The sequence below is a fragment of the Dromiciops gliroides genome, chromosome 5 (genome assembly GCF_019393635.1).
Source record: "Dromiciops gliroides isolate mDroGli1 chromosome 5, mDroGli1.pri, whole genome shotgun sequence".
NCBI classification, from domain to species: Eukaryota; Metazoa; Chordata; class Mammalia; order Microbiotheria; family Microbiotheriidae; genus Dromiciops; species Dromiciops gliroides.
In genome coordinates, this window is record NC_057865.1 from 280,548,572 (window position 1) to 280,570,007 (window position 21,436).

Sequence of the window (21,436 nt, forward strand, 5' to 3'; positions counted from 1 at the left end):
AACACTTCAGAGAGAATAGTGGTAGGAAGTGACTTGGGATTGCTGAAAGCACCAGACATTTCTTGAAATGTGACCCAATCCTAGGCAATTTTCTTCCTCCTGCGAAAGAAAAAGGGTTCCCTTCATTGGTCAGATACCCAGCCATTCAAGGCCAAATAATTAATGGAGGGTGAAATTGAGCCTAGAATACAGGTCTTCTGGCTCCTAATTCCATATTATTTCCATTATACCACACTGTTAACTGCCATATCTTTCACTTCTTTAGGACAATCAACTTAGGCTCAAACTCAGTGGAGGAAAAAGGAAAGGGAAGATTGTACAAGGAAACATAATTGCCTCCAATGGACTCGTGCACATCATTGACAAGGCCATGGACAAGATGGCACCTGTGTTTGAGAGCAACACAGAGGTGAGAAATCAGGATTTGAAATGATTTTAACTTAGGCATTTTGGTATACAGTGAAAAGAGCACAGGGGTTAGTGTCAAGAACCCTGAGTTCAAATCCTGCCTTGACAGTTAGTATGTGATCTCATATAAATCACTTAATCCCTGCCTCAGTTTCCTCCCTTTTAAAATAAGAAAGTGGGACGACTTGATCTCTAAGATCTCTTCCAGCTCGATGACCCTCTTTTTTATTGCCCTGGAGAGCAATATCTAAATAGAAAGGTACCAAATAAGAGGGAAAGGGGTTATTTTCTGATTATTTCTTATTGTCCAGATGTGTAATTTCACCGGGGTACTGAATTCCTAGCAAAGTAAGTCCTTCTACCAATGCAAATTGCCAACTGTTCTTCAATGTTATAGTCTTAGAGAATTGACTAGGACAGTTAAGTGACTTGTCCAAAGTCACACTGCCCATCTGTCAGAGGCAGGACCTGAATCCAGCTCTTCTAACTCCAGAGCCACTACTTTTTTTTTTTAATTAATAAAGTTTTTTTTTCCCGGTTACATGTAAAGATAGTTCACAACTTTTGTTTATACAAGCTTTCCAATTTCAGATTTTTCTCCCTCCCTCCTGTCCCTCCCCCCTCCCCTAGACAGCAGGTAATCTGATATAGGTTTTATATATATATACACATATATATGTGTGTGTGTGTATGTATATATATGTATATATATATACACATATAATAACATTAAACATATTTCTGCTTTAGTCATGTTATAAGAGAAAAATCAGAGCAATGATGAAAAACCTCAAAATAGAAAACCATCAGCACAAAAACAAAAGAAATAGTATGGTTCATTCAGCACCTATACTCCACAGTTCTTTTTTTTTCCCTGGATTTGGAGATCCTCTTCTATCATTAGTTCCCTGGAACTCTTCTGTACCATTGCAATGGTGAGAAGAATATAGTCCATCACGGTAGATCAACACTCAATGTTGATGATACTATGTACAATGTTCTTCTGGTTCTGCTCATCTCACTCATCATCAGCCCACGCAAGACCTTCCAGGTTTCTCTGAACTCCTCCTGCTCATCATTTCTTACAGCACAATCGTATTCCATTGTATTCATATACCACAACTTGTCCAGCCATTTCCCAATTGATGGGCATCCCCTCAACTTCCAATTCCCGCTTCTTTATTTACTATTAGCTGGAGTATCCTCATTTTAGGGTCATAATTCATGCAGTATTGGGCTTATCCATCCATTCATTCGACAAACATGTTTAAGCCCTTATTACATGTAACATTCAAAGATAAAGTCTGTGGCCTGAAATGATTTACAAATAGCAGGGGGAGATAAAGCATATGGACAGGTAAATATAATACATGGGTGAACACAATGAGTCTATAAAAGCAGTTTAAAATGCTGTGAACTCAGATGAGGGAGGAGTCTCTTCCATTTGTGAAAAATCAGAGATGGCTTCATGGAGGAGGTGTTTTTTGAATTACTTTCTCCACAAAGGTTGGGTAGGATGTCAAAAGGCAAAGATGGGGAGAGAAGGGCATTCTGGGAGTGAGCAAAGAAGAGGACAGCATGGGAAGTATGTAGGGGACAAGTGAATACAGTTTAGTTGGAGTGGTACACATGGTAGGATAAATACAGGTTAACCTAAAGGGCTTTGAAAGTCTCTTCTTTGAAATTCATGAATTCTAAGAAGTAAAAAATAAGGTAAATTGGAGTCCCAAGGCTAGGAAAAACCTTCCAATGATCAGTACCCATGATGCCCCACTTGCCCTGGAGTTTACTTTGCATTTATTTTGTACAGATAGTATATTCAATCATCTGCATGGCTACTGTTGATGTTTGGTAGATTGTAAGCTACTTGAAGGCAAGGCTTGTTTCATTTTTATAGCCATATCCTCGGAACCTAACATAGCACCTGGCACACAGTAGGCTTTTAACCAATGCTTGTTGAATCAAAATTAATTCAGTAGACACTGGGGGATCATACAAATGTCTCTCCTGAGACCAAGAAACCTGAGATCATAGATTTAATATTAGGAGGGTTCTTGGAGATTATACAGCCAAACCCCCTCATTGTACAGTTAAAAAACTGAATCCCAGAGAGGTCAGTAACTTGCTTAAGGTTACCTGGGTAGTAAGTGACCAAGCTGGGACTTGAACTCAGAGCCCCTGCCTTGAACCAGCCCTCTTTCCAGTGTTCTTCCAAAGGTATCCATGCATCATGCACAATCCATAAAGATCCCCATGCAAAGCTGAATACCTTCACAGCCTCCAAAGAAGTCTTACAAAAGATCCTAGTAACTCAGGAGCTGCTATGAGTACCAGAGTAAAGCTCTTCCAGGTGATAGTAGTAGAAGGGCAGCTAGATAGCACATGCATAGAGTGCCAGGCCTGGAGTCAGGAAGTCTTGAGTTCAAATCCAGCCTCAGATTAGCTGTGTTTCCCTGAACAAGTCACTTAACACTGCCTGCCTCAGTTTCCTTATCTGTCAAATGAGCTGGAGAAGGAAATGAAGACCACTCTAGTACCATTGCCAAGAAAACCCCAAATGGGGTCATGGTGAATCAGACACGAGTGAACAGTAACAAAAAAGTGATAGTAGTATAAATAGAGATATAACCTTTTCGTACTTCTCCATAATGGAGAGGGCTTGTCAGTTACCAATGGTATCTGTGGTGGTCTCTTCCATTGGCCTGACATTTGGAAATTTACCTACTGTGCCTTGCACAGGAAGGCCATGACTGGTCAACACCAACTCAGTTAAACTCAACCTCTAGAATGACCCATATGGAAGCTACTTCTCAGTTAGCAATATTGACATTTTCTCAAATCGGACTTAGCTCTAATACCCCTACTTAATGCACAGCACCTTCCCCTCACTATTCTTAAAACAAAATCCACATAGTAAAATAGGGTGTTTGTCTTCTTTGTTTTTCTTAAGAAAACCATAATGGAGATGCTACAACCAAGATACAGCAGATTCAGGTCCCTGTTGGAGGTAGGTTTCTGCATATCTCACATGTATTCCTGGGGAATGTTTGCAAATATGTGTCTGAGCTTGACTGGCCATGAGCTTTCCTTTGTCAAATTCAGGTAACAAATGTGGGCCAAGCCTTAGATGAGGATGGTGTTGGTGGACCATATACGATCTTGGTTCCAAGTGATGAAGCCTTGAACAGCATGAGAGATGGCGTTCTGGACTATCTCCTCTCTGCAGAGGTACTGGGGTCCATCCTACTTTCATAGTATAATGGTAAATAGTAGAGATCTAGCAAGGTGGCACAAAGGATACAGCCCCACACCTGGTATCAGGAAGCCCAAAGTTCAAATCCAACCTCAAACACTCACTTAACTCTGTGACCCTGGTCAAGTAATTTGACCTCTGTCTGCCTCAGCTTCCTCTTCTGTAAAATATAGATACTAATAGAGTTATTGTGATGATAAGCTGAAATAATTTTATAAAGTGCTTTGTAAACCTTAAAGCCTACATAAATAATAGTTATAATATAATATATATGATAATCTTTATATTATTATAATTGTACATAATTATCATATTAAGGAATTCTAGAATATTATTATAACAATTATAATACAATGGTTTACAAACCTTAGAGTGTATTTAAATACTAGCTATTATCATATGACAATTTAATGTGATAATATAACCTTTATATTATTATAATTATACATATTTGTTATATCATAATAATATAATAATTATATGGCACATGTAATAATATATGATGGGTAATTGTATTATATTATTATAGTAATTATAATTGTTTTTACTTAGGTATTTGAAAATCATCTTCCCTATTTGACTGTAAGCCCCTTGAGGGCAGGGACTAGGTCTGGGTTTTAAGGAGATTTTGCCTTTCTTTGTTTCCTTAGCAGGTAGCACAGTGGCTGGCTCATAGTAGGCACTAAATAATTGCTTGTTAATTAGAAGCAAAGTAACTTAACCAAGGTCACACAGCTAAGGGAAAATGGTAGCAAAAGCTGGAAAGGACCTCAGAAACTATCTACCCCAACCTCATTTTACAGAGACGGAAACTGAGGCCAGGGAAGGCTAAATGAATTGCCCAAGGTCAGCATGGTTGCCTCCAGCTGAGTCTACACAATCTTTGTCTATACATTCAGCTCTACTTGACTACCTTTACAAGATGGTGCTCTGTGAAGAACAGAATGACTCCTTGTAGCTCCACCCACCGCACCCCAATCTCAAACACCTTTTAGACAGTACAGCAACTAGGCTGAACTGAGTCTCTTGGCCCTAAACAAGTTGTAAGGTATAAAGGTTACTCCCAGCAACCCCATTGTGTGTCCTTATGTCTTCTTCTGAGGCATCCAGAACCCCACTATTCTCCCCAATGCCCATGTCAAATGATAAAATGAGATAATGCCTGTAAAATGCTTTACAAACCTTAATGTTATAATGCTGATAGCTGTATCACACAGGCTTCCATCCATTAGGACCACACAAAGCTGCAGAATTTAACTAAATGTTCTCAAATATAGTAAAAACATGACCCAATTTATAAAAATTGGATTCTTAGCGTGTCTCTCCTTGATTTAAATATTAAAGTGAATGAAAGTCAATTTACTTTATGTTTTGGAAGGGAATTTAACACTATATGATGCAATAACTAGTAATAGCAGTAAAGTTCAAGGCAAAGAACAAGGGATTTCGAATAAGAAGACAGGTTCAAGTCTAGCCTCGGCCACATATTACCTCAGTGTGGTCACTTCCTTTCTCCATATCTCAGTTTCCTCATTTGTAAAAATGAAGGGATTGGACTAGATGGGTTCTGAGATCCCTTCCCACTCTAAAACCACAAACCTCAGCTTTTATAATCTTATATCATAAATATGTTCTCTCTTTGATATATACTTTAAAAAAGAACAGCAAGCATTTCTCAAGTCCACAGTCAAGGAACATGTTCATTTTTCTAGCCAGAAAAAGTCAATATTTAACTTGGAAAAATTTGTTCAATTAAGGGTTTTCACAAAAAGAACTGGAGCTCAGTCCATCCTACTTGGGATATTTCATGATCCTAGACAAATCACTTCATTTCTCTGGGCCTCAGTTTCCTTATCTTTAAAAATAAGTGGTTTGGTCTAGATGGCCACTGAGGTCCCTTTCAGTTCTGGATCTATTATCTATAATTCTGGCATTTACTTTTTGCAGTTTCACTCCTTAAAGAGAAAGATTTGGGATGTTTTACACACTCCTCTGCACTTTAGGACACTACCACCAGGGGACAGAAGCGTACCTCCCAGTTTTTAGTTAACCTTTCAAGTCTTGTGTTTTTCCTGATATACCAGGAGGTGGCGCTATACTGGAGCAACTATTAAAAAGCCATACTTTTTCTATATTTGATATATAAAAATAATCCTTTGTTAAAAGATAAATTGAAGCAAACCTTAAATAAGTATGAACGTTGCAGGTAGTGCTTTAGAACAATGTAGTTAAAGAAATACATTCCTAGGAAATAAATTGAACAGAAAATAACCAATTTGTGAGAATCATTCAGTCTTTTCCTCATCTTTTATTCCTATGTTCCCCTTTAAAGAGAAGGGCTTTAGCTTCCTCCAACTTATCTTTGGTACACAAGCTTTGCTTGTTGGCTTGTCATTAATATTGTTACCTTTCAGACTTTCTCACCCATTTTTACCCTCCCTCCTAACCACAGACTTGGCTGGTACATTTCTATAAGGTGTGAACCCAAGGAATTTTTGTTTAAAGCAAACATTTATTGAGTACTCCATCATAAAAAACAATATTTTTCTGTATCAAGCACAACCAAGAAACTAATTCTACTAAACTTAAACTAATTTTATTATTTAAAAAAAATTAATATTTGTTTTTTTAAATTGTGAATTCCAAATTTTCTTCCTCATTGAGAAAACAACAATTTGACATTGGTTGTAGATGTGCAGTCACGTAAAACATTTTCAAGCTTAATTTTTAAAACTAAACTTTATTTTAAAATTCATAAAGAAACAAAAAAACCCAGTAAAACATTTTTGAAACTTTAGAGTATGTTTGACTCCACCCCTCACTCAAGCCTATGTACCTGTCTTAATTAGTCAATAAGTATTGTAAGGGGCTAAAATTTTAGCTAGTCTGTCTAAAATATCTAATGAATGGTCGCCAATAAATTATAAGCTTTAGTAAGAGTATAGACTTTTAAAGCATTTATTAAGGAGGAGAAGAATTTGGTGAAGAGAGAGAGAAAGGCCTAGATTCATCTGTCTATCTTGGGGAGCTACAGTTCTCCTCCTCCACTCTCCAGGAGAGTCCTAGTGAAAGAGCGCCAACCTCGCCCCCTCTTCCTCCCACAAGCAAATGTCACTTCCTGACGCCAAAGAAAAGCTACATGTCTTGCCCTCAGGTGCCTTCTCCTCATAGAGGAGCTTTCCTACAGTAAGTCTCAAGCACATGGCATCATTCCAATTGTTACAGTATCTATTAAGCACCAGACACTAAGGATACAAAAACTCAATAGAAACAGCTCTACTGGGGCAGCTAGGTGGCACAATGGATAAAGCACAGGCCCTGGAATCAGGAGGACTTGAGTTCAAATTCAGGCTCAGACACTTGACACTTACTAGCTCTGTGACCCTGGGCAAGTCACTTAACCCCACAAAAAAAAAAAAGAAAGAAAGAAGAATCAGCTCTACCCTCAGGGAGCTTACATTCTATTTTGGGAAACAGCCTGTTTATAAATATTTAAGTGCACATACAATACATCCCCAGGGCATAGGGGAGGGGAGAAGCTAGATACTAGCAAATTTCAAGAAACTGCCAAAATGGAAAAAAAAGATATATCTCCCTGTTTGTCTTTTGCTAAGATCTTCTCCCTCTTTGGTTCCTGAAGATCTTAGGATCATTGATTTAGAGGAAAGAGATCTCAGAGGTCCCTTAATTCAACTAATTTTATCTATAAGGGAATTAAAGCCTGGGGAAAAAAAAAAGTGACTTACCCAAGACCACCCAGCTAGTTGTAGCAGAGCCAGCATTTGAATCAAGGCCCTTTAAATCCAAATCTTTCCACTGTACCCTGCTGTTCCCCATAAGGAAGTCCCTCATCTTCTCTCTGCTTGGAATTACAAAAATCTCTTTTCTATACCACCCCTCAAAGAGAAGGAAGTGTATTGTTGTTTTCCTTTAGTCTTTTGGCTTCTCAAAGGCTTTGATTAGAGAGTATATGCTCTAAGGAGCTAAAAAAGCTTCTTCTGTTGATGGATTGCCTGTCTGTCTTCTGAGCACCAGCCTGGCTAAATTAGGAAAGGCTTGTCACCCTATTAGAGAGGGATAGCCATCTGCCTCAGTGGAAACAATATCCTAACTCCAATTCTCTGGACCTGTTTGCTAGGATTGAAGGGAAAGGATTCCCTCCTTTATTTTCCCCAGGTCCAGAGATAGCCATTTAAAATTTGCACGAGATGCTTCTCTTCTTTTTAAATTGGTTTGCCTCAGTCAGAGATTTGAGCTTTCTCTTAAAAAGAGCCAGTGAGAGAGAGATTTTACATTCCAGTATTCGTGTCTAATAAGCCCCTGGCCTTCTTGTTATGATCATCAGGTTAATATGCATTGCTCCCCAAAAGCCTTAGTGAATCTTAAGTCTATAATGGGACTCTGGGGATTCCTGACTGCTGAGTAGAGAGCCAAACTTTGACCTTTGCTCTGGAATAGGACAGAAATAATAGCGTGTGAGAGCAACACTCTCCTCAGTCCACAAATACCTCCCAGATAAAATGGGAGTTGGTGGATTTATGTGAAAGACTTTGATAGAAATGCCTTCTCTCGCTGCCCTTTCTCCAGTGGGGCAATTTTGTCTCTGGACCATCATTGAGGAAGTCATTGTCATCACTTCAGCAAGAATGTGCATGTCAGAGAAGTGGCACCAAGAGACACTTGGAAGATAACAATGCCTGGAAATGTATCCTGTTTGCCTCCATGTACTGGATGAACCAAAGTGGAGTTTAATATGGTGCTGAATTCAGTCCTATTAGTGGACTTCTAATGATAGAGGCTCTGTGGCTTGATGGATAGAGTGCTGAACATAGAGTCAAGAAGACCTGGGTTCAGTCAATGACTGAAACTTCCCTTGTGGCCACAGACAAGGCCTTTTACTTTATCTGAAGCAGCTAGATGGTGCAGTGGATAGAGTACCAGGCCTGAAGTCAGGAAGATTCCTCTTCCTGAGTTCAAATCCAGCCTCATTTACTGGCTATGTGTCCCTGGGCAAGTCACCTAACCCCATTTGCTTCAGTTTCACCGTTTTGTTTTGGTTTTTGGCATTTCTGTGTAATTTGTCTGTTTGTTTAGAATTCTATTTTCCAAATTACATGTAAAAGCAAATTTGGACATCAATTTTTTAAAACTTTGTGTTCCAACTTCTCTTCCTCCCTCCCTTCCCACCCCCCACCCCAAGAACTCAAGCAATTCAATGTAAGTTATACATGAGTAGTCATGGAAAACATCTCTACATTAGCTAGGTTGTGAGAGAAAACAGATAAAAACAAGACTTCAGATTAAGGAGTTGTCAAAAAAAAAAATGTGTTTCAGTCTGTTTTCAGATACCATCAGTTCTTTCTCTGTAGGTGTATTGCCATTTTCGTAAGTTCTTCAGGGTTATAGTGGATCATTGCCTTGCTGAAAATAACCATGTGCTTCCCAGCAGATCATCTTACACTATTGCTGTTATTTTGTATACAGTACATTTTTCTCTGCCTCACTTCATATGGGTCTTTCCAGGTTTTTCTGATAGCATCCTGTTCATCATAACTTTTATATAGTACCTTAAACTTGATAAAGAATTTTCTTCACAATAGCCCAGCAGAGTAGGTACTATACGTTTTGCCATTGTAGTCAATCATCATAACTATTTCCCTCCATCCTATTCCCTTCCAATGATATTAACTCTATTTTCTATCTTATTTTGCCCTATTCCTCCTCAAAAGTGTTTTGCTACTGACTGCCCCCTCTCCCGCTCTACCCTCCCTTCATTCACCCTTCCCTCCTTATCCTCTTCCCCCTCCTACTTTTCTGTAGGGTTAAATAGATTACTCCTCCCAAATGGGTGTGTGTTATTCCCTCCTTTGGCCCACTTTGATGAGGTTAAGGTTTTTGAGCTAATTCTGTTTTCTTAAATTTTTCTTCCTCCCTCCTCCTCAACTCTCCCTATGAAATCAAGCAATTCAATATGTCATACATGTGCTGTTATGCAAGACATCTTCACCTTCCTCGAAAGTGTTTTGCTTTTTATAGCTCCCTCCCCCAAACTTCCCTTTCCTCCTTCCCCTCTTCTCCCACACTGCCCCCCTTTATCTCCTTCCCTACCCACTTTTCCACAGGGCAAAAATATATTACCATACCCACTTGAGTATGTGTGTTATTCCCTCTTTGAGCCAATTCTGATGGTAGTAAGGTTCACTCACTGCCCTATTCCTTCCCCCTCTTCCCCTCCCCATCATAAGCTTTTTTTCTTGTTTCCTTCATGTGAGCTACCTCTCCCCATTCCACCTCTCTCCCCTTCCCCCTCCCCCAGTCTATTCCTCTTACCCATCAATCCTATTTTATAGATGTCATCAAGGGTTGGCTAGGTAGCACAGTAAACAAAGCACCAGCCCTGTACCCAGGAGGCCCCGAGCCCAGATCCGGTCCCAGACATAAGACACCCCACCCTGTTTTCCCCACAAAGAACAAGGATTAACAAAAAATGAATGCTTTACAGATATTATCCCTTCATATTCAGTTCAGACCCATGTCCTCTGTGTATTCCTTACTGAGAAAGTGAAAGTTCTTATGAGTTAGAGGTATTATATTCTCATGTAAGAATGTAAACAGTTTAACCTTTTTTTTTTTTTAGTGAGGCAATTGGGGTTAAGTGACTTGCCCAGGGTCACACAGCTAGTAAGTGTAAAGTGTCTGAGGCCAGATTTGAACTCAGGTCCTCCTGAATCCAGGGCCGGTGCTTTATTCACTGTACCACCTAGCTATACCCCGCCCCCCAAAGTCCCTTTTGAGAGCTTCCATGGCCTGAGACCAGTTCATATTTTTCTTGGAAGCTTTGGATGTAGGGGCTGTTATCTTCTTCTGAGGGTACACCTTGATATTCCTTGTTGCTGAAGAAACTTTCTGTAGTTCTAAACTTTCTTTGATTGTTCATCTTGCCCTCTTTTATTTGGCTTTTAATTCCCCCTGGGGGGCCCTGCTTCTAGGCTTACACTACTGTCCCCAGCTTCAGAGGGTCCCAGGTGTTTGGTTTGAGGGAAGGCAGGTTTTTCTCTCACCTGGCCTGTTCTCTGGTCTGAAGATAGCCTCAAGCCTACTTACTAAACAACCAACCAGCAAAGCTTTCTGTGGTGTGGTTCTTAGCTTTGACAAGCCTGTGCCCCTCCCCCACCTGGGCCTCCTGCCACTCAGGATTTCTTTGTGGTTCCCCACTGGGGAGGAACAGCCGAATTCTTCCCCAGGTCCCACTGACACCCATGCACTTTACTCCCCACCCAGCCATTCAGCCCTCTCACCTGACCACAGGCTCAATTCCAGAAGACACTGGTACTGCAGCTGATTCAGAGGCTCAGGGGTTAAGTTCCTCTGGTGCGGTGTGCCTGGGGTCTCTGTCAGCATGATCACGGGATTAGGCTTTACCAGTAGCTCAGCATGGCCCCCTTTAATCTGTCTATGGCTGGAAAATAATCTCAGCCTGTATTTTTGTGGGTTTTTCTGCTCCAGGGGTTCTTTTATTGTTGTTTTGGGGGTAATTGTATCAGGAGCTCTGTGCATTTAATGTCTTTCCTCCACCATCTTGGCTCTACCCTGCCCTTAATTTCTCCAGTTTCTCCATTTTTTAAATGAGGTGGAGAAAGGAACTGGCAAACCACTTCAGTATCTTTGCAAAGAAAACCCCAAATGGGGCCATGAAGAGTCAGACATAACTGAATAACAAAATCGGTTTATCTCTGGTTTTTCTCATCTACAAAAATGAGCGAGTCGAGCTAAAAGTTTTCTGAAATCCTTTCCAACTCTAGCTTGTGATTCTATAAAGAAGAAGGTACTTATTTTCCCTTGGGTTGAGGCTCCTGAAAGATCACCCTGCTTTTTATTCTTTCTTTTGTTTAAATAAGCATTCTATTTTTTCTGCACAGGGCTCTCGGAAGCTTCTGGAGCTTGTCCGCTATCATATTGTCCCATTTACTGAGGTGGGTATTCCATTTCCATGCTTGGGGGCAAGAGGAGGATAGGGACAAGAAATCTGTGAAATTGTAAAAATACTGAGAGATTTTCTTTAGGCCTTAGACAAGAGATTTTTCTAAGCTGGAAGCCTCTAACTTCCTCTGTTTGGGGAAGGCAATCAGAATGGGGAAGAGCTTTAAGTCAATGCCATGGCAAGATGCGTTGAATGGAAGAGTGGGGATATTTAACTTGGAGAAGAAGAGAAGACCAAGCAGGGACATGATAAATGCATTCAATCCTTTGAAGGGCTTTCATGTGGAATGGAGATTGAGCATAGAAAAAGCAGAGGAAAATACTGAAAGAGGAAAAATTTAGGCTTAATGAAAGCAGAAACTTAGCAAGTATTGGAGTTGTTCAGAAGGGGAGCGGACTGCCTCTAGAGAAGGTGGGCTTGCCCTTCCTCCCTGGAGGTCCTCAAGCTGAGGCAGAAGGATGATTGGGGGATTGGGTGCAGAGATTGTTATTTGTGCAAATATCAGTTGGATTGGATGACCTTGGAGGTCCTTTCAAGCTCCGAGGTTCTGGGTTGCTGGGAAACTACACCTGGAGAAGGAGAATCTCAGAAGCCATCTAATTCCAACCATACCTGAATAATAACCCTTCCTGCAACTTTCCCACTGCCCCATGGGAGATATCGAGGCCTCATTGATGGAGTCTTCAAGACGACACATCATCATCACTCCAAACCTCGAGGACCCTTTTTTTTTTGGTGAGGCAGTTGGGGTTAAGTGACTTGCCCAGGGTCACACAGCTAGTAAGTGTTAAGTGTCTGAGGTCGGATTTGAACTCAGGTACTCCTGAATCCAGGGCCAGTGCTCTATCCACTATACCACCTAGTTGCCCTAAGGACCCATTTTTGAAGAGGGAAAGTGTCAGGCATATGGCAATATCCCCTTTCTTCCCAATAGAGGCTTGGATAGAATGACTTGGTCTTGATGGTATGCTTATCATGCTTGGTTTATTTCAGCTGGAAGTTGCCAACATCATCTCCAAACCCCACATCAGGAGCATGGCCAACCAGATCATCAAGTTTAATACAACCAGCAATGTAAGTCCAAATTTTCTTCTACTGAGGCTAGTCCCTTTGACTATGGCATCAATCAGTGATTGGTTCACCGAGTTATTCCACAGATGCAGTCTCTCACCACCCATATGATTCTCTCTCCCATCCTCCAGACAGCTAGCTGTCCAAGTGGTTTTTGTTTTATTTTGGTTTTTTGGTGAGGCAATTGGGGTTAAGTGACTTGCCCAGGGTCACACAGCTAGTAAGTGTTAAGTGTCTGAGGCTGGATTTGAGCTTAGGTACTCCTGAATCCAGGGCCGGTGCTCTATCCACTGCACCACCTAGCTGCCCCCCAAGTGGTTTTCATAAAGTGCAGATGTAACCATCCAGGGCCTCCTTATGACTTCTAACATCATTGTATCATGGACTTGAAGCTGGAAGAGACCATATAACTCAATACCTTCATTTTGTTGAGGAAACCCATGGAGGCCAAATCAGATAATGTCAGACCTACTATGGGAGCCCATGCCTTTGGACTCCAAACCCAACACTGTACTGCACTGTCTCCCCTACTTGTGGTTAAAAGCTCTTCACCACCAGGTTTTTCCTATCAGGCAGCCAGAGGAAATACTGTGTGGGGCTTACATTATGGAAAACTTAAGGCCAAATCCTGCCTAAGAGGCTTCCTGGATGTGTGACCCATTCTCTGAGCCTCGATGTCCTCATCTATGAAATAAATAAATAAATAGGATTGGACTTGGTGGCCTCAAAGGTCCTTTTCAGCTCAAAATCCATGTTCTTGTGATCTTTCCAGTCTTCCTTACACAGTACTCCCCTCCTCCTCTATGCTCCTGCTGTTAGCTACATGCAGTGTTCCTTCTCTTGTTTTAGAGTCTTTGCATTGGCTGTCCCCCATGCTTATGATGTTCTCTTCCCTCACCTTCCCTTCTACAGGAGGCCTTTCCCAGTCTCCCCTCTCCCTCCCAATGTGAGATCCCATTGTTTTAAATCTAGGATTATCAGAGGGGAGAGAAGATACCATGCTTTAAAACACAGGCTAGGTGGCACTGGGCAAGTGGCTTAGTTTGTCGGTGTTCTTGGCCAGAGGTGTCAAACACATGGGGCTTAACACATGTGACCTACAACACTCCTAAGTAGTGACCATACTGGATTAAAATGGAGTTGGGAGAAATTTAACAAAATAAAATTAAAATATAATAAAACATCGATAATGTTGGTATAGAATTTTGTAGGCCAACACACAGCTAACAGAGATGGTTATGTGTGGTTTAATTACCCCTATTTGTCATTAGGAGTGGAGTTTGACTCCATTGTTGTAAACAGTTCTCTAAGACTATAAATTACAGAACAGGAGGCATGATCTACTTTGGTAGATATAAGATGGATAAATGGGTGGATGGGTACATAGATGGATGAGTAGATGGGTAAAAGGATGACCGGGAGGGAGGGAGAAAGAAAAATGGGGGGGGGGAGAAGGGGGGGAAGAGAAAGAGGTAGGGGGGGAGGGAGGGAGAATGGCCAGGTACTGTTTTCCTCACCAGAAGCTCTCTGTCATTGAAATCCCATCAAAAAAAAAGTTTTTAAAAATGTATTATTGTCATATGCTTCCTAAGCCTAACAAGCCTTTGTTGGGGGGGGGGGCACTCTCTGTCACAGGAACAGTGCCCAGAATACAAAATAGCTTATGAAGATATTTGGTTCCCAAGGAATACTGACAATGCTATGGTTTGTTTTTTCTTTTGCAGGGACAGATCCTGGCTAATGAGGTGGCAATGGAAGAAGTGGAAGTGGCTGCCAAAAATGGTCGAATCTATACCCTCGCTGGAGTTCTCATCCCTCCCTCCATTGTTCCCATTCTTCCTCATCGGTGTGATGAGACACAGTGGGACCTGAAGATGGTAAGGTTCATAAGATATTAGATTTAGAGTTGCCAGAGAAATTCTCTGGCTTCCCCAGGGTTGTAAAGCTGGAAAGTGTCTGAGGTTAGAGGCTGACAAAATGCAAGAGAAGTGATTCTTTCAGTCTGAAGGCAGACAACAGGATAAAAACCCCTCTTAAGTTCATAATATCAGAGATTCAGAGATAGAAGGGACCTTAGAGGCCATTGAGTGTCACCCCTTCATTTTACAGTCAAGGAAACTGAGTCTCAGAGAGGTTAAGTGACTTTCTAGGGTAAAAGAGCCAGCATCTGAGGGGACATCCAAACCCAGATCTTCCTGAAAACCTCTCTCCCAGAAACGCTAAACAGGACTAAACAAGGACTTGCACTTCACCTTATTCACCGTGTACCAAGGATCAAACAATGGAGACAGGGGGAAATTGCAAAATACTAGACCAAAGGAGAGAAAGCAATCAACAAGTATTTTTAAACACCAGGCACTGTACTAAGGAGGTAGGGACAAAAATACAAAGAATGGGGCAACTCTTAATTCCAAAGAAGCTACATTCTTATGGGGCTGACAAGCGCAGATATACATATATACTCCACTGATTTTTTAAAATTTTATTGGTGTCAGGAACTCCCAGTGAGGAAACTCCCTTCACCAATGTGAATCTGTACCTGCTCTGTAATTTAAAGTGTTCGTATCCCTCAGTTTTCTCCTCTGCAAAATGGAGATAAAACTGATGCCTCACAGGAAATGTGTGGGTTAACTTATTAACTGTGTTCACTCTTTTTGAAATGCCAAATACTGCAGTACTTAGAGCTTATGAGCACCCTTGGGGGTCTACTCTGGTTTCCATGGTAACCTTTAGACTCATCCTGTTGAAATCAGAATGTTTCAAAGTTCCCCACTGCCATATGGATCCTTTTCAGGTCCCCATGGAAACCACAAGCCCAAATTTATTGAAGTAATAATATTTTGCATTGGTGCTATGCATTCTCTTGCATGATATCCAGTTGGTATATCATGGATTTTCACAACACAATTCTTTTTTTTAATTTTTTAATTTTTTTTGTTAATAGTATTTTTTTCAGTTCCATGTAATAATAGTTTTCAACATTCATTTTTATAAGACTTTGAGTTGCAATTTTTTCTCCCTCCCTCCCCTCCCTTCCCCTTCCCCAAGACAGCAAGCAATCAGATATAGGTTATATACGTACAATCACATTAAACATATTTCCACATTATTCCTGTTGTGAAAGAAGAATCAGAATAGTTTGAGTTCTCATGAGGCTCAGCCAATCCAACCCCCATTTTGTATCTAATCCAATCCCCTCTTTTTACAGATGGAATTGTCATTGAATACTTACTTCCCTATGGGTTGCTAATGCCACTTGAGAGAATCCACTTAGTGGTATCTATGGAAAACTGGGTCCCCAAAAGTATAGAGATGGTCCAAGTCACCTGACATAGCACCTGGGTAACAGAGGTCATTTTCCTTATATAGGCTTTAGTGCTGGGGTGCTGAATTAGATGGCTTCCAAGGTGACTTCTAACTCTAAATCTATGATCCTGTGAGAGTTGTCATATCCCCTCTAAGCCTCAGTTTCCTTGTCTGTAAAAACTGAGTTGATCTAGATTGCATCTGAGCTCTTCAAGCTTTAGAGGGAAGAGGGTTTATTCTATATTGTTCCAGTGGATAAAACCAATGGGGAAATAAATTGTCTAATTACCAAGAAGAACTTTATAACAATAAGGACCACCCAATGAAAGAATGATTTTCTTCCTGAAGTAGTGAGCTCCCTGGTAGTGAAAGTGTCCAAATGTCATCAATTAGCAATGCTTTAGAAAGGATTCCTGAATTGCATAGAAACATAACCTAGATGACCTTTGAGTCTCTTTCTAACCTTAAGAATCTATGATTCTGGGGGCAGCTAGGTGGCGCAGTGGATAGAGCACCAGCCCTGGAGTCAGGAGTACCTGAGTTCAAATCCGGCCTCAGACACTTGACAGTTACTAGCTGTGTGACCCTGGGCAAGTCACTTAACTCCAATTGCCTCGATTAAAAAAAAAAAATCTATGATTCTTTGAAATGGGAGCCATAGGATCATAGATTTAAAGTTTGAAGGGACCTCAGGGACCATCTAGTTCAACCCTTTCATTTAGCAGATAAGAAAACTAAAGCCCAGGAAGGATAGGTATATAACTTGCCCGAGGTCACACATACTGTGTCAGAAGAAGAATTTGAACCCTGGGAGGGGACTCACTACCTGCTGAGGTAGAACTTTGGAATAGTTATCATTGTTGGGAAATTTTAAAGCCAAAATCTGCTTCTGTGAATCTTCTATCCACTGCTTTTTGTTCTGCCCTCTGGGGCCAAGCAGAAGTCTAATCTGTCTTCCAAATGACCTGCTAAACTTGATACCCATTGTCATTAAGCATTTACTTCCCAATGGATTATCTCTACCACTAGGAGAATCAGCTTAGTGGTACCTATGGAAAAACTAGGTCTCCAAATGCAATCAAGCAACACAAAACATCTTCTCTATTAAAAAATATGTATATATTCCCTGATGCCAGATGTAATTCCCACCCTTCTGGCATTCAGCTTCTTTCACAGAGAAAGAACACCCCTGCCCAGAGCCACATTCCTCCCTAGAGTGGTCATAAGTTACAGTCCAGACGTGTAATCATGCCCTGGGCATCTTACCAAGAAGGCCACTGGGAGGAGACTTAGCTATCTAGCTTGGAACCATGGGAAAGATGCACAGGCAATTCCCCCCACCCCAGCCCAATACCCTTCTCTCCCACCTTTCCAAATTATTTTCCTTCCTCATCAAAACACAGGGAGGAGCAGCTGGAAAAGCTGTCTGGCTCATCTAAGTAGGAATAGACCCATGGCTTCATTAGGCATTATACATGGGTGAGGTATGATGGGATGGGGCCAGAGAAAAGCTTCCTAAAAGGGTGGAAAAGTTGGGAAATAGATATTCATTAATGGGGGGAGGGGAATCATGCTCAAAAGTAGATTGGGAGGGGCAGTTAGGTGGCACAGTGGATAGAGCACTGGCCCTGGAGTCAGGAGGACCTGAGTTCAAATCCGACCTCAGACACTTAACTAGCTGTGTGACCCTGGGCAAGTCACTTAACCCCAATTGCCTCACCAAAGGAAAAAAAAAATTATTAAGTGCCTCCTATGTGTCAAACACTGTGCTAAGTGCTGGAGATACAAAAAGAGGCAAAAGACAGTCCCTGCCCTCAAGTAGTTTATAATCTAACGGAGAAGAAAATAAATGGATAGGTAGGTAGGTAGGTAGGTAGATAGATAGATAGATAGATAGATAGATAGATAGATAGATAGATAGATAGATAGATAGATAGATATACATACACATATATTATATCTATATATAAACACAAATATATATACACACATACATATTATATGCATACACACACAAAGCAAGCTATATACAGGATAAATAGGAAATAATTAATAGAGGGAAGGCACTGGGATAAAGAGGGGTTGAGGAAGGCTTCTTGTGGAAAGTGGGATTTTAGTTACCACTTAAAGGAAGTCAGAGAGGTTAGTAGTTGAGGAGGAAAGAGTACATTCCAAGCATGGGGGACAGTCAGAGAAAATATTCAGAGCTGAGAGCTGAAGTGTATCTTCTTGGTGGAAAAGCCAGGAGGCCAGTGTCCCTGGATGGAGTAAGGTGTAAGAGACCCTGAAAGGAAAGAGGGGGGTGGGTTATGGATAGAGGCTCTGGATTTAAGGTAGAGTACAAAGAACTTGGGGCAGCTAGGTGGCTCAGTGGATAGAGCACTGGCCTTGGAATCAGGAGGACCCGAGTTCAAATCCAGTCTCAGAAACTTGACACTTACTAGGTGTGTGACCCTGGGCAAGTCACTTAACCCCAATTGCCTCACCAAAAAAAAAAAAAAAAAAACAAAGAACTTAAGTTCCACATAGCAAAGTCAGCAGCCCTGGAGAGATGAGAACCAAAGCTGAAACCAAAGACCAGGACTGTGGTCCTTTGGGAAGCATCCCCGATCCACCACTAGAGGAGCTGAGTTTAAATGCTCACTCCTTCTTCTACTTCCCACTTGTGTGAAACTGAACAAGCCGTTTTACCTTTTCTGAGCCTTGAACAGCCCTTCTAGCTCTAGATTACAATCCCAATGAGTTCAAATGCTGTCTTGGTGACTGAACTTGGACAGATCACTTGACCTCTGTCCTAACAGAAGTATCTCACACTGCCAACAGGGTTGACAATCCAAGAGTAGAGGAATAGTCTTTGTGGTACAGTGAAGGCATGACTGGATTTGGAATCAAAGATCCAAGTTCAGATCCTGACTGACACTCGCTATGTGACCTTGGACCAATTATTTACATCTCTGGGCTTGATTTCCTCACTAGAAAATAGGGTAGTTGGACTCTAGACAGGCCTCTAAGATTCCTTCCAGCAGAGGTTTGTTCTATTAATAGGAGCTAGAAGCTTATGAATGTCTTCTTCCACTAAGAATAATTGTCATTCATTATAGATGATTTAGGAGGATTTTAATGAGTCTTTTAAAAGTTTAAATATTTTCTGGAAAAGCTACAGAGAGAAGGGACTGGGAAACATGCCCAGGACTGGCAAAAGATTGGGAACAATTTGTCTAATTTTTCTTTAAACAACACATCTGGACTCTTGTGTTACATTCTAAAAGCTACATTTTAGGCAAAGCTATTAATAAGCCAAATGGAGTCCAGATGAAGGCAACTAAGATGATGAATCATGATGGAGGAGAATCTACTGGAGAAGAATGATATGGAAGAAAGAACGTTGACTCTGGAGGCAGAGGACTTAGGGTCAGATCCTTCTAGGGTCACTTACTATCTGTGACCCTGTGCAATTCATTTTTCAACTCTCAGTTTCCTCATCTGTAAAATGGGGGGAGGTTGAACTAGATGGTCTCTGAGATCAAGATTCATAATTCCATATTTCTCTCTGTGCCTCAGTTTTCTCATATATAAAAGTGAAGTAGAGATGGATTGAATTTATCAAATTGATTATGAGGTGTCCCAAAGAATTACAAGACTCAGTGACTCAGTTTCCCAAGTTTTATTAAAATACTGTGATGATCACAGGGAGAGCATCCAAAGGTATCTTGAATGGGGGGATGAAAATGGTTATATTTATAATAGGAAAAGTAGGTTATCTCCTCATCTTAATCTCCTCCTTTTGGGAGGTTCACAGGAGGTTTTATCCTAATTTGGACTTCCTGGGGTCCTAAGACAACCCTCACCAGTACCTTTTTCCTTGGAAGTGTGTTTTTGGAGTTTACACATCATAAGGTGAACCTAAGGACATATTTGGTCCTTTCTGCACATGTTCCTAAAGACATGCTTAAACTTCTCAGACCCAAAGGGTCTCTGTGTTTATGGTATCTCTTTACTTAAGATCTGGTTTCTAAGTGTCCTGTCATCTAGGAATATTAATGGCTATGAATGGTTAATGTTGATGATATTGGTTGATAGGGACTCAAACCCTCTTGGTTACTGTAAGAACACAAACCTAATTGTCTCTGTTAACCCTTTTAGGTACTATTGATTGAGTATTAGGTTATCCGTTAACCCCTTTTTAGCTACTGTTGATAGTTTATCTATTAACCCTTTTAGCCTCCTTCATCAAAAGGAAGGGGTCAGACTAGGTGGCCACTAACGTCCCTTTCAGCTTCAGTTCTCATATCCTGTGAACTAAGGATGGTTATTGATCCTAGAGAAGACTGAAGGACCACTTGATAGCTGTCCTCAAGTATTTTAAGTGGAAGAGGGATTAGACTTCCTCTGGCACCCAGAGGGTACTGTTCAGAGAAGTGACTGGAAATGAGACAAACTGAGGCTTGATGTCAGGAAAAACGTCCACAATCAGAATATGCTGCCTGCAGAGGTGGTGAGTTCCCCGTCAGTGGAGGTCTTTCCATAGAGACTAGATGGCCCATTGATTGGGTTTGGTGTGTCATGGATTCTTGTGCAGGTATAGATTGGACTCAGAGGCTGATAAGGTCCTTCTTCTCTCTGAGATTCTACTGGAGAGAGTAAAAATAAACAAGCTAAAGGCTTGTGTTTCCATGGGATCCCTCCTTCACAGCCTGGAGTCAGCCTTTTCATTGCTCATGTCATCCAGTAATGCTCAGCCAGCACCTCCCAGACAGGTCTCAGTATGAAGCCCTCCCCATTCTCATTTCAGGGCACATGTGTGAGCTGCTCCATGGTATACTGGAGTGTCTGTCCTGCCAACTCAGAGCCCTTGGTGAGTGGGAATGTTTCATGGGATGACAGATAAAGCCTGGGAACACAGATGAGTTTTCACACCTCTTCTTGCTATCAGTTTTTGGTTTGGGTTTTGTTCTTCATTTAAAACAGGTACCATTCTAACTGGAATGTAATAAGGCTAGTTCTTACCTTATATTTTTTCCTATTTTAAAATGAGCTCATTTGAAAAAGGACAGGTATCATAGTATAGGGGATAAGGGGCAAGTCTTGCTGTCAGGAAAACATGAGTTCAAATTCTGCCCCTGATATGCTTTGGCTGGACAAAGGCACTTTGACAAGGCACTTGACCTCTTTGTGTCCCAGGTAATTCCCTAAAAGTCTATAACTTGCAAAGTACATATTGATCTGTATTTGATAGAGGGGGCTTCCTACACCAATGAAATACTAATTATAATACTAATAATAAATATTAGAATAAAATATAATAGATAATATACAAATTAAATATAAAAATAAATTAGAAATATAATAAAATATAAAATTATAGTATAACATACATCATAAAAATAAATAAATAATGCCAATAATAAAAATAATAC

At 40.8% G+C, this 21,436-nt stretch overlaps 1 protein-coding gene across 1 annotated transcript in view; it reads left to right on the forward strand.

Annotated features, from left to right (window-relative positions):
- STAB2 (stabilin 2) overlaps positions 1-21,436 on the forward strand; it is a 173,128-nt gene that overhangs the window by 40,684 nt on the left and 111,008 nt on the right. Inside the window, exons 13-19 of the mRNA XM_043969353.1 lie at positions 266-409; positions 3,359-3,415; positions 3,511-3,636; positions 11,581-11,634; positions 12,636-12,716; positions 14,438-14,590; positions 20,812-20,874. Of these exons, the coding sequence (XP_043825288.1) occupies positions 266-409; positions 3,359-3,415; positions 3,511-3,636; positions 11,581-11,634; positions 12,636-12,716; positions 14,438-14,590; positions 20,812-20,874 (678 nt within the window). The remainder of the gene's footprint in view (positions 1-265; positions 410-3,358; positions 3,416-3,510; positions 3,637-11,580; positions 11,635-12,635; positions 12,717-14,437; positions 14,591-20,811; positions 20,875-21,436) is intronic.